Here is a 16,034-nt window from a genome sequence, read left to right as displayed (position 1 = left end):
CCTCCACTCCCCCGTCCTCTCTTGCCTGAGATCGTGTGTTGGAGTGCTTGACTAAAGACACACTGTATCATTCCATATAAAAAAATAAACGATGAAACATTCCTCTTTACACAAGATTTATTTTATTGATTTTTTTAAGAGATTGAAAAGTAGCTGTGCAGCACAAGAAGCAGTTTTCATCCTTAAATATTGAGATCTACAGTTTGTATGTAGTGGTGATAACACGAAGTGAGCACTAAAGGAAGTTCTTCACATTCACAAAGACACAAGAAAACAATTCAAACAACAACAGGAAGGCTTTGTTAGGGTGACAGAGGCGTTCAATTTGAACCTGTGCAAAATCACAATGATAAATCATATTCATATGAGTCCCTTTAAAAACACAACAAAAAGACATAAATTAGAATTCCTTAAATTAAATAAAGTGAATGAAGTATTCTGGTGAAAGAGACTAAGCACAGTCATACAGTACGTACAGATGAGGAGGAGGCACTGGACACAGTAATGTGAATTATTTACATTCATTAATTGCACATTCATGCATACTTGGGCTATGTACAGTTCATAGTGAATCTGTTTCTGAATCATAAAAGTAGGGCCCGGCTGATACAGGATTTTCGGGCCGATACAGATATTGGGAGAAAAAAAAACATTTGATACCGATATATCAACCCATATCTTTCTTAGATCTATGTTCGATCTTTAAACAGACTTAACATGGGAACAGTTTTAGAAAAAAAAAGAAACACATGAATTAAGAGGACAGACGGTTAAAAAAAAAGAAGGAAATAAAAAATCTGTCTGGATCAGAAGCACCCTGTTTACCAAGAACAACACTTTCATATGTTCACTTTAATTATATAGACCTGATTGAAAGCCAATGATTTAAAGCTGGCCTTAATATCTATTCCACAGACACATGGAGCAATGTCCAGAAGCTGATGTGAAACATGGGGGGGAGGGCAGACAGGAAAAAGTTCTTCCCTCAGAAAAATGAGATCTGCACGTTTAGAAGATGAAGACATTTGAGAAGAGTTCCTCTGATGATGAAGGCCGCATTCAATGATTTTTAAGTTCCAGAAAATGGATCTTGAGTTTAAGTGTTCTGTCAACTTTTCTAATGTTGTAATTCAACCCTTCAGATTATAACTTTTTCAAAACTAGTTTTCACTTTTTGCAGGCCTGTGGAATTAACAAAAGACAAAAATACCAAAGAATAAGGAGTGTATACATGAACTATAAATATATTATACTTTATCAGAAGACTTTATAATAGGCTGGATATAAAGATTTACAAGTGTTCCACAAAGTGCTTAATATTCCCTGTTTAGTTATGCATCTTCTCTTCTAAAAATGTTTATACCCAATATGTACAAACTGTTGGTCATGAGGTCAATGGTCAGGTAGTTTTCTTCCCCAAACAGGTGAGACAGATTGCCTTGGAGCATTCAGCAGCTTTGACTCACGTTAAATGGGGAATTTGTGTGTGTGTGTGTGTGTGTGTGTGTGTGTGTGTGTGTGTGTGTGTGTGTGTGTGTGTGTGTGTGTGTGTGTGTGTGTGTGTGTGTGTGTGTGTGTGTGTGTGTGTGTGTGTGTGTGTGTGTTTAAGAAAGTCTGCAGGCTGCTTTATTAAGCCAATTTCCCATTTTTAGAGATATTTTTTAAATTCAGTTTTAAAACTTTATAACAAAGGTAGACCTAAGAGAATGTAGGTCTCCAGTTGATGTAAAAAGAGTCTTGCCTCTGTTACTACCTCTGAAGATGGTACAGAGGTGGGATCACTTCCTCCCCCCATTACGCCTTCAGATTGAAGACAAAATGTCATAGGGGCATAAACATCACGGCGTGAAACGGCAGTCTGAAAAGGGCTAGTTTGTCTTTTTCTGTAGTGTAAATGTCTTTTTCTTGCTGTATAACAATCATCATCTGGTCACTTTTCTTCCTCACAGCATCTCTTCTTCTTCTACTATGTCACAGTGTACAGTTCATCCTTGCTGCTCTCACAGAGCGTGTACCCGCAGACCCGGGGTCTCCAACTCCAGCTCCAGGTCCAGCTCCAGCCTCTGCTCCACCCTAACGCCTCCCTGTTCTTCTCCTTGGGCGGCAGCAAGAATACAACGCAGCTCGCCACCAGGATGTGCCAAAGCGAGTGCGTGTAGAAGTAGTTGTCCTCTGTCTCGGCAAAAATGTACAAACACACACCGATTAGGGCGCAGAGCGCTCCGGGGATCAGGTAGAGGACCCAGCGCTGCCAGGACGGAGGGTAACAATGCCGGCGTCGCACGCCTCTGTACACCTGAAAATAAAAGAGCACAGCGTGAGGGTTAACTGTTTGATTTAGGCTTTTTACACGGGAAGGTTGTCAAACTTTGGAAAGACACACAGAGCGGACACACAGCACCTTCCTGCAGGGCTGTGTGGAGGGCTTTGTTATAACTGCTATAAAACAATTAGAAATAACATTTCATTTTTGCTGAATCACCATTTTGTTGTCTCTCTCTCTCTCTCTCTCTCTCTCTCTCTTCTTCTCGCTCTCTCTTCTTCTCGCTCTCTCTACACTTCATCTCTAGGATGCTTGATTCACACGTCTTTCCCTGTTTTGCTTCGGGGGGGAATCAACCTTTATCGATTCTTACCAAACGTGGTATCCAAAAAAGGATTGGAGCATTGATACCTTGACAAACCCAATTTGGTCATCAATATTTGTTTCTTGTGTCCATTTTGACTTCTATTTGTTTTTAATAGTGTCCCTGTAGTGTCGTGGTCTGAGTCTTACCCAAGCAGAGACCATGAACAGGATGGCACAGAGGACTGGACCAAGCAGGTTCCACAGACCTTTACGGTCCAGCTGCATTGACATGGCAATCAGCAGCGCTCCCAGCATGAACAGAGTCTGTTTCAAGAGAATATCAAATCAATCTTTTGTACTTTAAATAACGTAATGTATCCTCAGTAACGTCTGATAGCAGTACAGTACAACAACAACAACAACAACAACAACAACAACAAGTAGTAGTAGTGAGGGTCTCACATATTTGAATGTGTCTCTGATACGAGCCATGCACAGGATGGTGACCCAGATAGAGCAGACGGACCCCAGGAAGTCACAGTACTGCAGGGTATCGTAGTCCATTATACACATCACAGCTACACCTGGCTGGTCACATGCATGGTAGAACTACAAAAGGACAAGAGAAGGAAAAAAAAAATCTCAGAAGAGGAATCACTTTCTTCTGGAGGTGGAACTCCAGTGATGTTACATTTTCTTTCATGACAGAGACAAACATACAGGTGATTCCATTGTGACTCATTTGGCAGTATATTCTTTAATTCTGCTCATGACAGATGTGGAAAACATCCGTCTCAGATGTTAAAAGAAATCTGATACAGATGTTTTGGTAATGTAGTTGGATTAATCTGATTTTTTATAAACAAAAATATATTTTTTTATTTTAAGGGCTATTTCGAACATTTTATCAAAAGCAATATACATTAAACAGACACTCTTCAGCTTTGAACAAGACTAAATCCTGACACAGATTTACAACCAGATCTGCTGGTAAATACAAGAAGGCTTAAAATAATCATTAAGTGGCAGCATACAGGTAGCTGTAGGACCTCAGTAGTCTACTTTCACTTTCAAGTAAGAGACTAAACTGAATTATTCATGTGAAGATTTGATCATTGGAAAAGGATTTAACACATTTTTGTTTCGTAGAGTTACTTTGTAGTAAGGAAACACACAGATAACCTCACAGTATATCTTCACACTCTTTAGTTGTGTGTTGAACTCTGTTATCAAATACTGTCCTTTGTAAACAGTCATGTTTGCTCAAGCTCACACTGAAAGCTCCGTCTTACACAACAGTATACCGTTAAGCCTAAAGAACATGAGCAAAGCCCAGCTCATTGCCACACCAGTGCACAAGTGTATGTTTGTTTCTGAACGCGGGTTACCGTGGAGAAGAACATTGTGAAGAGGTAGACGGAAGCCTCGGTGATGTAACAGCGTCTGACTGCCACCACGATGGCGGGCAGGAAGGAGAGGTTACTGAGCGTGAGCAGAAGAGTCGCTGTCACCTGCCGCAGGAACGACTGAGCTGATGAATCATCAGTGCAGCCCCAACCGCTCCAGCCTGAATTCACCCACACAATTAAAGCACATGAGTTATTTATAAGGAATACGAATTAATGCGAGTAACTAGCGCAGTGCTGACCCATATACTTCAGTAAAAGAATGATTACAGGGTTAGGCAGCAGTGTGTGTGTGTGTGTGTGTGTGTGTGTGTGTCGTACCAGCCTTGCAGACACAGGCGGCGTACAGGTAGCTGTAAGACCTCAGAAGTCTACATTCACCGTACGTCCCACAGTCCTCCACACAGGCACTGACAGAGACCTCAGGGACCACAGACACCACTGATGTGTTTCCACAGTCACTGCTGCAACAACAACAAAACACATACCAATACGTTAAGATATCTACTGAATGAAATCATAAAATGACCTTACTATATCATCAGACATTAATGAAACATGATATGTTGAAGTGCAGTCTTCTCTGACAACAACGCAGCAGTCAGTATGTCCTCCTTCTAAATTTAGATTCCGCTGCGATATGGTCTGTATTTGTATTTGACCAGAGAGTGTAGGTGGTATAAGGACATCCCCACATGGCCCCTCGTCCCTCGCTTTAACCAACAGGTGCTGCAGGGATCGAAGCGGCCAAGCGACCTGGTTCAGATAAAACTGATTCTACCCAACCTAAAAAGCGTTACCTTTTTTCTAATGAGCTCCATGATCAGAAACTTGGTAAAACCAGGATAAATATTGTAGATGCGTTTAAAAAATGGAGAGAGGTTACAGAAGGGTTTCAAGACTGATGCAGAGCTGGCTAAACACTGAAGCTTCCATTTGCGCAACATGACAACCTGCCTGCGCATCAAAACTAGGGAGCAGGGGGCGTGGGGGGGAGACAGCTCTCAAAAGTTTTGAATTTGGACTGCAGTACCAATTTTACAAGCAACAATCGTATAACAATAAGAATTGGTGCTTTAACTGTTGTTTTACTGGAATAAAACAACAGGGCTACTCAATTGTTAACAAACTGTAGGGTGAAAACATATTGTGCCTTGTCTTTTTAGAGCAAAACTATGAAACATGAATAAGCAGAACAACAAGTCATTCTGAGGAAACCTTGAGAAAGCAGACATGTGACTTCCTGTCACATGACTTTTTTCCATTAAAACAGGGTTAGAAAGTTAAGTTTACAGTTAACGTTAACATGCCTACGGAGCTCTCTTATGTGTTTACACATAATACACTGCTTTTTGGTGCGGATGCGTGCATTTAGAAAACATCCTTTTTCTGTTATTCATATCTCTATTTGAAAGAGAATGTATGAGGTTAAAAAGACAAGTGCAGAAAATATTAGGAACCGTTTTGGAAAGACGTTTTTTGGATGGAGAAATTAGATACCTTCCTGTGTGTGTGTGTGTGTGTGTGTGTGTGTGTGTGTGTGTGTGTGTGTGTGTGTGTGTGTGTTACCTGTTGCATGTGAGCTGCAGGGTGAGGTACCAGGTTGTTGACTGAGGGAAAGGCAGCCTGACCACAGCTTTAGGAGCACTGACATTCACACTGACACCGTATCCTCCAAACAAAGCTGCAGACAAAAGAAGATTGGTTTTAGAGCAAAAAGCTTGGATGTGTTAAAAATAAATACATTTTCTGACATCTGACTGATGGTGCATGTTTTTTTTATTTCAGTCTCCATTGCTGATTGGTGACATTGTGAACAATTCCCTCTTGATAATAAACACATTATTTTCATATAAAAAAATGATCTCATGTTTCTTATGAATGTGAGACTGTCCATTAGTCTAATAAGTTAAATGGACAGTTCCAGCACGTTGCATTGTGGGAAACAGTAAGCAGACTTTTGTGATTTGTGAGGTTTTCTTGAGATCAGAATGACATCAAGGTATTTTGACCCTACTGCAGGTTTTCCTTCATTTCCAACGAACCAATCAAAATTGACTATTTTGAAATAAAGCCCAGGTGAATTTGCAAAGTATCTCAGCATGCAACTGGCAGAAAAGAGGGAGACACTCTTGCAGTCTGCTTCATCTCAAAGCTGTAAACAGGTCTAATAAGCCTGCTTAAGAGGTTTTTAACACAGCACTATGTAAACATGATGAGCTTTTGTGTTTTGTGGGACAAACAGCCCGTTTTGTATTTGGTATTTATTATCATTTTTACATCTACATTTTCTTATACTCTAAGATAACGCTGCATGGGGTAGCTATACATATGCATGCATGTCTTTATGTGTCAGTGTTGAGCGATCATTGCAGTTCCATGTTCTACCTGTGCGACAGGGTCGAGAGTTGTTGAGTTCCAGGACTGGAGCCCAGGGAGAGAGACAAGCCACCACACTGCTGCTGTTACCCAGAGTTACATTAGTCTACACAGACACACACAAAACACAGACGTGTAGAGTAAGTCGGTATAGTTACTCAGAAAAATAGCATGAAAGCACATACGCAAAACTTGATCAAATTTTAAAGGCTGTTGTCGGACAAATCTTGAGTTATGTGAAGAGATTCAGTCGTACTCACTGTGTTGAGTGTGAGCTGTAGGTTCAGTGTTCCCCCAGTGGCCTGTGTGTGTAGAGGGTATGTGAGCAGTGAAGGGTGTGTGTTTGAAACGCTGACGTTGGGTCCGTTGACGGGCGTGAATCGGAGCGACAGAATGTCCACCTCCTCGTAGAGCACGGGGAAGCTCCACACACACGCCGACGCCAACAACGGCGTTAACAGAGCGGCCGATTTGTTTCCGAAGCCGACTGCATCCGTATCCACCGTGCTATTTCCTGCTGATGTTGAGTTGCTATGGCTGCTGTTGCCACGGAGCTTGTTGATGTCATCATCTGCTGTGAGGCCGACACTTTTTGGCTTACATCCCACTGAGAACACAGAGTAGAGAAAACACACACGCAGTTGAATTCATCAGAATGGAGGCATGATGTGTGAAACCAAGAGAAACGTGTGTGTGTGTTTGTATGTTCACCTGTGAAGTTGGAGACGATACTGAAGGTCACAGTGTGGTTGTGGTCGCTCTCCACGACAACCCGTAACCAGGTGTCCCACGGTGGTTGAGACAGAGCGGCAGAACAGCTGATCCCTGAGCAGTTCACTGTGGCCGGGCTGTGCTGAGGAGTGAAGGAGCCGAGCCTGAGGACGAGGGAACAGTTTCCAACGTCTGCTCCGTCCTCTGAGGAGCAGTCAGCCACGGAGACGGAGAGAGAGGAGGCAAACTCTGGAATATACAACCTGAGACACACACAAATATATTAACTCTAATGATACTGACTGATTAAAAATATATAGAGGAAAACAAAGGATTGGAGCAAGCATTGGAAGTTACATGAGCACACAAGGGCTGTATCAGATTTCAAATGCCATCAGCTGAATTGTAATTTGTTCAGCCCTAAACTTAGTTCTTATTTTTGGGTTCAGTACCGCAAATCACTTTCACACAAACTTACAATGAGTGTGGTGACTGATCTGTAAGACACACATTTTTCTTGATTTTCCATAAAGGTTGGATTTTAGAAGCACATTTTAGAAATATTTATCTGACTACCATCTAAATGTTTTGTCGTTTTAAACTAAATTATTAGACTGGATGAAGGATTCTTAACACAGAGGATCTTTCTTTGGTTTGTGGAATCTTTTGCTTGCACGCTATTCAGTGTTTCTCCCAGTTTAACAGTAATCACCAGGTCTGGTTTGTTTTAGATAGAAGAGACCTCTGCAGAAAACTCAGCTTCCGCTTAAAACCTCGCACATAGTAAATGCTCAAGGGACTCAGTGTCTTCTGTTTATACAAAGCAATCACTCTGTGTACGATGACAGAGCTAGAAAGGACACTTAAGAATGCATGTTTCATGAGGATATAATCTACTGATTATTGAAATAGTCGACTTTAGTTGGTACATAAGTCCACTGTGCAAAGAATGACAGTCACTTCTTACTTAAGGCGTGCAGGTCTGTCAGGTGCTGCAGTCTGCTGGAGGAGCGTGCCCTGCTGTAAAATGGGTGTGTCCACTGCTCTCCTGATTGACAACTGAGGCTGGAAGAAGTAGGAGCAGGACGGGAAGCCCTGAGATATAAAAGAAAGCAAACATTGAATAAACTATGGGCTCAAAGTTCTCTTTAAATGATCAGGGCAAGCTTGTCTTTCAACTTTTATATAGGTTTGGGAGAGGACTTGTAAAAAAAATAACAGAGATCAGTCAGTAGTAGAGAACAGGAAAAGGAAACACAGACATACGTAAACATGCAGAGATATGAGATCAAATGAAAATAGAAAAATGATGAACAAGACTTTGTTTTCAGCTGCCATTCTGCATGTATAAAGAAGCCAAGGAAAGAAGAATGTGGTTTAGCAACGTCAGGTGCAAATCTATTCTCTGCCCCAGTCGAACTGGTTGGACTAAAAAGAAAGTGAGAAGGATTATCATACTAATATTACATCTTGGCCCTATGATACAAAGCAGCTGTTTGTCCAAACTAATACTATAGACACACACTGTGTCAAAGTGAGGTACAGATTTGATACATCCAGTCCACAAAAGATAAATACCTTATGTCAAGTTTTTTTTCCCCTCACAGAATTCCCAGCTATTTTAATGTGCACGTTTGTTTACATGTGTGCTGTTTGCACTGTATACAAACAGCTCCATACAAACCTTTTGCTCAATGCGCCCATCATCTTCAGGTAAGTGAGCACCAATGTACCAATCCCCAGGAGCAGGACTGGAGAGGTTATAGGTTGTGGAGCTGTGTGATGTCACAGGTAGGATCAGAGACAGGCTGGGGCTCCAAAGTGTTGCGTTAGGAAACAACAACCCTGTGGGGTTTATAACGGGAGGGGCACCCCATCGAATGTGGCTAAAAGAGGAGGGAGAACAGAAGCAGAGAGACTGGTTTAGCAGATGATCGTAACAACAATGTACAGAAACAGAAAGCTTCAACAAAACAAATGAAACACCGAGGGAAATCAGATCAACGAGGAGGGGAATAGTGCACACATGTAACTCTTACATAGTGACATTGTGCTGTCCACAGTTGAAGCTGTGGCCTTTGGTGACAGAGAACAGCCAGCGAGCGATGGCGGTTTCCTCCGGTATGTGAAACCTCTGCAGTCTCACGTTGCCGTACCAACCGTACTTTGACAACTTCTGTGCGGGTTTGGACGAGAGCTCGGATACAAACGTCACCTGTCCATCTGCAGGGATCAAGACTTTGTTGAGTGAAAGCAGACAAACATCGTTTTACCGCTGATCATAGTTACGTTTAGGGCTGATTTTACACTCATTAATCGAATCCAATTTTGAGTCTTGATAAACAAATTAATTGTTTATAAAATATCAGAAAAATGTTGATCAAGGTTTTCAAAAGCCCCAGATAACTTTCCCAAATGTGTTTTTTTTTTTTTTTTTTTTGTGTCCACAACCAAAAAATATTCCATCTACTGTTTTAAAGGAGGAAGAAACCAGAAAATATCCACGTTTGAATAAACTGGAATCCTTTTGACTGATTTAAACATCACCTCAATAACACAAATCCTTCTTCATCACAATAGCTCCAAAAATGACTCGTTGGGTTGACCTTAAAAACCCTTTACAATATAATAATAATAATAAATAATAATAATAACAATAATATCTTACTTCTAAAGTTACAAAGTGAGTTACCGTCTTAGTGCCTCTGGATTTTACTATAAAAATGTTCCTTTGCTTTTTGAAATATGATGTCCATGTTAAGCAGTATATTATGCTTAATTGTTTGTCTTCATATTTTATCTGATTAAAGACGTAAAATGGATAATTTTACCATGAGAACTTTTTTTTTTTTAAATGACACCCTAAAAAACAAGAGACATCGAATAATTCAAATGCAAACAATACACCTGACAGTTACACAACGAACAGAAAAACAACAAACACATTGTGTCATTAAAGAGAAAACAGCTGACTTCATGAATGAACGACTCTTACTATTAAAATAAACAACTGAATGCTGAGTTAGATCTAATTTAAAGATATATGTCGTTATTTTCATATACATTTAAAGGTAGGAAAACATATATATTTAACAATGTAGGTGCGTGATAGGTGCACCAAGTGTACCTGTGCTAAAGGTATCATGGCTTCAGATAGCTGGACGGATAGTTAGCAAACATGCTAATACCAGTAAACTCAGATTTCGTCCCTTTCGCTTTAAAAAAAAACTCACCGTCTCCTGAAGTCCACGCCGTCAGGACGACGTAAAGGAGACAACGAAGGAAGCAAAAGTCCATGTTTCCTTTTCGTGCGACTCAAACATTACATCGTCCTTTAGCCACCTGTAATGTCACACACAAGTCTACCGCGGGGAAACGATTTCTACCTGCACCAAACTTCCGGGTTTCCATGTAAATACATGACGTCACGAGAGTTGTCGGGATGCTGCCTTTGAGGTCCATCGGAAAGACGAGACACTAATCGGCATTTCCTTCATAATTTGCGACATTTTCGAACACGGAATAGATCCTAATTAAAGTGGCAAGCAAACATGTGAAAAATAATCTAATTAGACGAAGTTAAATTAGGTTCTTGAACAAGGTAAAAACTTTTAAAAGTACAAGAGACAGCTTGCATTTATTTCAGTTAGCCAACTTATTCTGAGTTAAACATTTTCCTCTACTGTATGTCAACACATTCATTCCGTTTGTCATACTTCTTTGCTGCGTTGACTGAGAGACAAGCTTAAGCATTAATAAAGGATATTTTTTGTAACCAGCACAGGTCTTTACTGGTTTATTTTTGCATCATATTTATAATTGAGAAATATTTAAACATGTGAAATAAGGACGTAAGCCGAAATAAAAACAACTATTTTTTACACCAAATAAAAAAAAGCACTTTAATAATCTGCAATAAGTGCAATTACATTAGAAAGTCTGAAGACCCACTAGCCTATTTTAGAACACCTTAAGTTCAAGTTCAATATCTCTAAAAATACAGGTCACCAGTGTGTGAAGAACTGATCATACATTGACAGGACATCTTTTGATTTTTTTTTTTTTCAACAAATTTGAAGAATTGCTTTATTCGTCTTTTTTTTTTTGTATTCACTAAGATTTCATAAATTCAACAAGCAATTTAAAAAAAGAGATGAAACAGCAACTTTATCCTCACTACAATTCAAAAAGTAGTGACAGAGTGAGTAGTGACATATAGACAGTATTTATGGACATTCATCTTTAGTTATTAATCACTGTCAAAGTGCATTATTAATCTGACTTCATAACTGGCATTTCACTTTTAAGGGGAGCAGCTACACATTAAAGATCCTTTGTTAAAATCATAGAAACGTCACATCGTCCTGTGACTCCACCCAGCACCACTGAGCGTCATAGCCCAGCAACATTGTCTCTTTATTGGGTTCACTCTCCTCTGTTTTCGTCACATTGTTCTGATGGTCTCTGGAACTTTGCTGGGGTTGTTGCTCTGTCTGTGTTTCTTCTGACTGCTTAGTAGAGGAAAAAATACCAGAATCTGCTCTCACTTCTTTCCTTACCCTGCTGGATCTGAGCAGAGCTCTTCTGATGGTGTCACCACGAGATTTAATGTCTTTTAATGGAGTAATCTTTGAGTCCTGTGATTGTGACTTTGATAAACTCGCACTATTGTAAAAATTGTCAGGACTCAAGGAGGCTTGAACATGCCTGCTCTGTGTGACTTGCATGACTTCAAACGTAGAGGAAGATGGACTTGGAGGTGTTGCTTCAGTAAACTCAGAGCTCGGCATGTCAAAGTAGCTCTTGACAAGATTTGACTCATCATGGTCAGTGTGTGGTTGTTGATCTCCTGACTCATATCCAGCGGTTTCATGAGCTGGACTCAGGTTTTCTCTGTGGAAGCGAGAGCACAAAAAAAAAGCAACATTTAAAGCCTGAGCCCTCGAACTGTAAATGTTTTGTATCTGCATCTGGCCTGAGAAACACCTATCTGTGAGACACATGCTCCTGCACATCTGCCAGACAAACTGTACCTGCAGGGGGACATGGAGGTACCTGGCTCCTCCACAGTCACTAAGCTGCTCAGGCTGCCTGTCAGGCTGCTGCCACGGCTGACCAAGGCATCCCGCTCCTCCATCAGCCAGCGCATGGCCTCGATCCCCTCATGCACGGCCACAAGCTGCCGCAGGATCCTCACATCTGCAGAACGCAGAGACCTCTGCATGAAAAATGTCAGATTATGCAGGTGTTAATAAGACAGATGACGTTTGTGCGCACTGAAGGTGGATTTAACTTCTGTTTTTCACCCACAAGTGCCCCTATACATCTTATTTTTTGGGAAAATTAGGTGTCTTTTTACGTGCACATATAGACTACAATACATGAAGTAAAAAAAAAAAGAGCAAAATACGTGAAAGGAATGAGGGCGAGGAGGCGAGGAGTGAATTAGAAGAGAATGAGTGGAGGAATCCAGTCAGAATGTGAGATGTGAATGGAGGTGAATGAGAGGGAGGCCAGGTGAGGGGTGTGACAGAGAGGCAGGTGACAGTGGCTGTCAGAAGACATTAACATGAGCAGGTGAAGTGGCTCAGAACAGAACTCAGTGATTTGGCGTGTGTGCGATAGAGAGATAAACAGGTCAGCAGAATAAACAGAGCAGTGGTTGCTGCTAAAACAGGTCGTGCTAGTTGTGGCTGAACATGGAGAGACCGCACAGAAACTTTACATTCAAAAGCACCAAAAACAGGACAAAAGTGAATGTTTTTACAAATACAATCATGCATGCAGTGTCTCAAATATGATACAGCCACAAATGAGAATAAGAATCATACCATCTCTTGTTTTAAGTTGCTGATTTTGTCAGAAAAACTCTCGCTGAAGTCAGATCTGCGCTCCCCCTTGTCCACAGCATCAGCCCTCCAGCCATGTTCACGGTCCACCGCATCCCTCATCCACATCAGAAGACTTTCCGGGGTTTTCCTGCCAACCTTATTTTCCAGTTCTCTAAGATCTGGGGGGTTTAGGATTTCCTCTGCCATCCCTCCGCGCTGCGATTACTTCCAAGCGTGTATAGGCTCCAGATCTGCGGCTTTGGATGGAGAAGAGCTCGTGCGTAAAGCCACTTTAGAAGTTGGACCCCCGGTGGGAAAACCACACAGCCGTGTATCTCACTCACTTTTCAACTGACTACAGAGTCTCAAACGTTGTAATCCCGAACAGTCCACAATATAGCGTGATCACGAGTGAAAAAATGTGCCGCAGAAGCGCGGAACGAGCCATGAAACAGCTGGAAGTGTGTGAGCGAGCAGGTCACCTGTGGGAGGTATGTAGCCTATTGCTGGTATGCAGCCCAGAACGGGATGCTGGAAAGTGGAAGTGCTCATTGTGTAGTCCTCAAACAATAAACGGAGCTTCATACCAGAGGTCACATGGAGAGGCTTCACACATGCTCCGAATCTGTGAAACATGACTGTCTTGATTACTTTGACTTGGGGTGAGTCCAATCAAAACAAAGTCCGGGGGTTGACTTTAATAAACCTAGATTGTTCTAAATCAAAGACAGACAAAATAAAACCCTCAGCCTCGCAGTTAATAAATGTATAATGGTAAAATAACAACACAATGCTGACAAATGTTGCCAGTAAATAACTTTCTATTTTAAGAATATTCTATCTCAATCTTTATTTGTATAGCACACATTTAAAATTTAAAAAGAACATGTCCAGATACTTCAATACAATAAGGTTAAGCTAGGCCAATAAAGAGTATATTTAAGTGAGCGGAGTAACATTTTTGCTTAAAAGACTACTAACTGGTGTACAGAACAAGATAGGCTAGGAGATAACATGTACCGCTTTTACCACAGGGGGCGCCAAAACAACACAAACTGAAAGTTCTTTCACGGGAGCTTTAAAGCCCACCTCAGTCCTGCAGAATTGTTCAACTTTTTGCTTTTTCTTGTGCTTGAATCTCCAATTAGGATTTGTACATGTATGAGCATGAAGGTGTACTATCACAACTTTTTGGAAAGCCAATTAGTCTGTATTTTAGAAACTTCCATATCCTGTATTAAATGATAATGAATGACATTAATACTGTATTACAATGTCCCTGTATAAGTTACCTATATGAGAAGAAGAGTTAAGTTATTGAGTTAGTTGTAAGCAGTAAGTATGGAACAGAATGTAGGCTATGTGCACAACCTGTTATTTACAGTGTAAATAACTTACTCCAATGATCAGAGCTCAGTTCAGACACAGTGATAACCTGAGATAAAACAAGATGCAGGACAGTAAAATACATGTTGACATAATATAATGTAAGTAAAAATGTCTTTCTGCTAGTATTTTGTATTTATTTAATGTGATTTATTTTTTGAAAAAACAACAACATAGTGATCACACTGCATACTCTTAAAAAACATTTTTAAAAAGAGGTCCAGACAGTTGGTAAAGTTTGAATTTCTCACTTTGTTCTGACTTTCTCTGCTTGTTAGTGTTCTGGAGATAAGATACAGTATATGCACTGTTTGTACTAAGGATTTTTTTTACTGATTTATAATTGATAATATTTTTTTTGTGTTTAAGCAGTCGATGCAGGTGATCATCATGATGTATGATGCATAGTGTCTGAAATATAATCACATTAAATTGACTGCAATAGACTTGTTGTGTTATGTATCGTGTCATAAATGTGTCATACTTGCAGCTCCTTCTGTGTGGAAGTGCTCCAGACAAAGAGTCTGTGCAGAGGAGTTGCACAGCCCACTTTTAGACACACAGCCGGGTCACATATGCAGACAGGAAGCTCGCATCTGCCACCTACTCAAATAGAACATTTATTTTTATTCATAGGTCTCCTCTCACCACACTGATGTGGTTCAAAATCAGGACAGCTGTTAAGGGAGCTCCCTGTTTCGTTGTGATCGAGGCTATACCCCAATTGGTCCACATTAAATGCATAGTTTAAAGAGTGTTTCAAATATATCCATGAAACAGCAGCAGCCTGTGGAAATGTAAAACAACCTGTAGGATGCATGAGTGAAAATACATGTCTGACGTTGAAATAGTGTACAAAAACAAAAGCTGAGACCTCTAAAGTTATTTTCTTATGTCAGAAGAATGAAACTTTAAAAAAGCCTTTAGGAGGGTTTTAACACTGACTATTGTTAGAGGAAGACAAACACTAATGCATCCAACACAGAGACACTTTAACAGTCAAGTTCCTCTGTCTGAGGATCATCAACACACCGCAACAGTTTAACAGTGGATTTAGTTAACGTTTGAAAAAAGAATTTAACATGACATTTTTAACATGGATAGTCTAAGTATACATCTTACAAACACACAGAGAAATATTGATTATAAAAAAATATCTGGGTGGAAAGATTTTGCTGGGATTTAAAAAAAAATGTATTCTATGTTTCATGATTGTAAAAAAAAAAATGACATGAAGAAAATGATGATCTATACCACTTGTCCCGTTACAGTGAAGGGACTGGAGTCATTCCCAGCCATCATTGGACGAGAGGCGGGGTTGACTGGTCGCCACATATTTTCTGAAAATATGTTTTTGGGGGAGGGGTAAGAATTATGTTTAAAGAGAAGGAATAATGTTCCCCCACATGTGATTTAGAAGATGTAGTAGCCCCTCACACTTACCCACCTCAGTGGATCACTTCACAGTTTAGAGGCCTATAAAGTTCAGTCACCTTTACCCTTAAATCGCAACACTGCAACAGAATCCTCTGCCTATTTTCACTGGAATATCTAACAACACCAGTTTAACACTGAAGTTATGTCATTACCAAAACTCTTACAAATGCCAAAACTCAGAAAGCAAAGGTTACACACAAGTTAAATAACATAAACACCAACCTTTGGAGAGATTAAGTGAATTTGATTTCAGATATTTCAGATGATGATGTAATCTAAAAATATTTGTACACACGGATAGGCCTGAAGCAGCTA

General features: G+C 40.4%; 2 protein-coding genes across 2 annotated transcripts; both read right to left on the bottom strand.

Annotated features, from left to right (window-relative positions):
* Nucleotides 1-99: 99 nt before the first annotated feature.
* pgap6 (post-glycosylphosphatidylinositol attachment to proteins 6) lies at nucleotides 100-10,462 on the bottom strand. Its single transcript, XM_020649107.3, has 13 exons — nucleotides 10,299-10,462; nucleotides 9,105-9,288; nucleotides 8,750-8,951; nucleotides 8,033-8,160; nucleotides 7,066-7,328; nucleotides 6,615-6,961; nucleotides 6,364-6,460; nucleotides 5,545-5,659; nucleotides 4,297-4,439; nucleotides 3,958-4,136; nucleotides 3,032-3,178; nucleotides 2,777-2,893; nucleotides 100-2,296 (listed from the first exon to the last, which is right to left on the bottom strand). Exons 1-13 carry the CDS (start codon nucleotides 10,360-10,362, stop codon nucleotides 1,967-1,969), a joined length of 2,316 nt encoding a protein of 771 aa, XP_020504763.1. The 5' UTR covers nucleotides 10,363-10,462; the 3' UTR covers nucleotides 100-1,966.
* Nucleotides 10,463-10,808: 346 nt separating this feature from the next.
* Nucleotides 10,809-14,136, bottom strand: LOC109997619 (leucine rich adaptor protein 1-like). Its single transcript, XM_020652160.3, has 3 exons — nucleotides 12,897-14,136; nucleotides 12,099-12,283; nucleotides 10,809-11,958 (listed from the first exon to the last, which is right to left on the bottom strand). The coding sequence occupies exons 1-3, from the start codon at nucleotides 13,101-13,103 to the stop codon at nucleotides 11,409-11,411; spliced, it is 942 nt and encodes a 313-aa protein (XP_020507816.2). The 5' UTR covers nucleotides 13,104-14,136; the 3' UTR covers nucleotides 10,809-11,408.
* Nucleotides 14,137-16,034: the final 1,898 nt, after the last annotated feature.

Source organism: Labrus bergylta, chromosome 4 (assembly GCF_963930695.1).
Source record: "Labrus bergylta chromosome 4, fLabBer1.1, whole genome shotgun sequence".
Taxonomy (NCBI): Eukaryota; Metazoa; Chordata; class Actinopteri; order Labriformes; family Labridae; genus Labrus; species Labrus bergylta.
Note: the sequence above shows the minus strand (reverse complement) of the source record. Positions and strands in the feature narration are given on the sequence as shown.

Bases quoted from the DNA above. Each gene is read 5' to 3' on its own strand.
- pgap6 (XM_020649107.3), bottom strand. From the start codon at position 10,362: ATGGACTTTTGCTTCCTTCGTTGTCTCCTTTACGTCGTCCTGACGGCG. The intron at 8,952-9,104 runs GTAAGAGTTACA...CTCCTCTTTTAG, and splicing joins GGACAGCACAATGTCACTAT to CCACATTCGATGGGGTGCCC. The intron at 4,137-4,296 runs GTACGACACACA...GGGTGAATTCAG, and splicing joins CGCCTGTGTCTGCAAGGCTG to GCTGGAGCGGTTGGGGCTGC.
- LOC109997619 (XM_020652160.3), bottom strand. From the start codon at position 13,103: ATGGCAGAGGAAATCCTAAACCCCCCAGATCTTAGAGAACTGGAAAAT. The intron at 12,284-12,896 runs GTATGATTCTTA...TTTTTCATGCAG, and splicing joins GCAACTTAAAACAAGAGATG to AGGTCTCTGCGTTCTGCAGA. The intron at 11,959-12,098 runs GTACAGTTTGTC...TCGCTTCCACAG, and splicing joins ACCTCCATGTCCCCCTGCAG to AGAAAACCTGAGTCCAGCTC.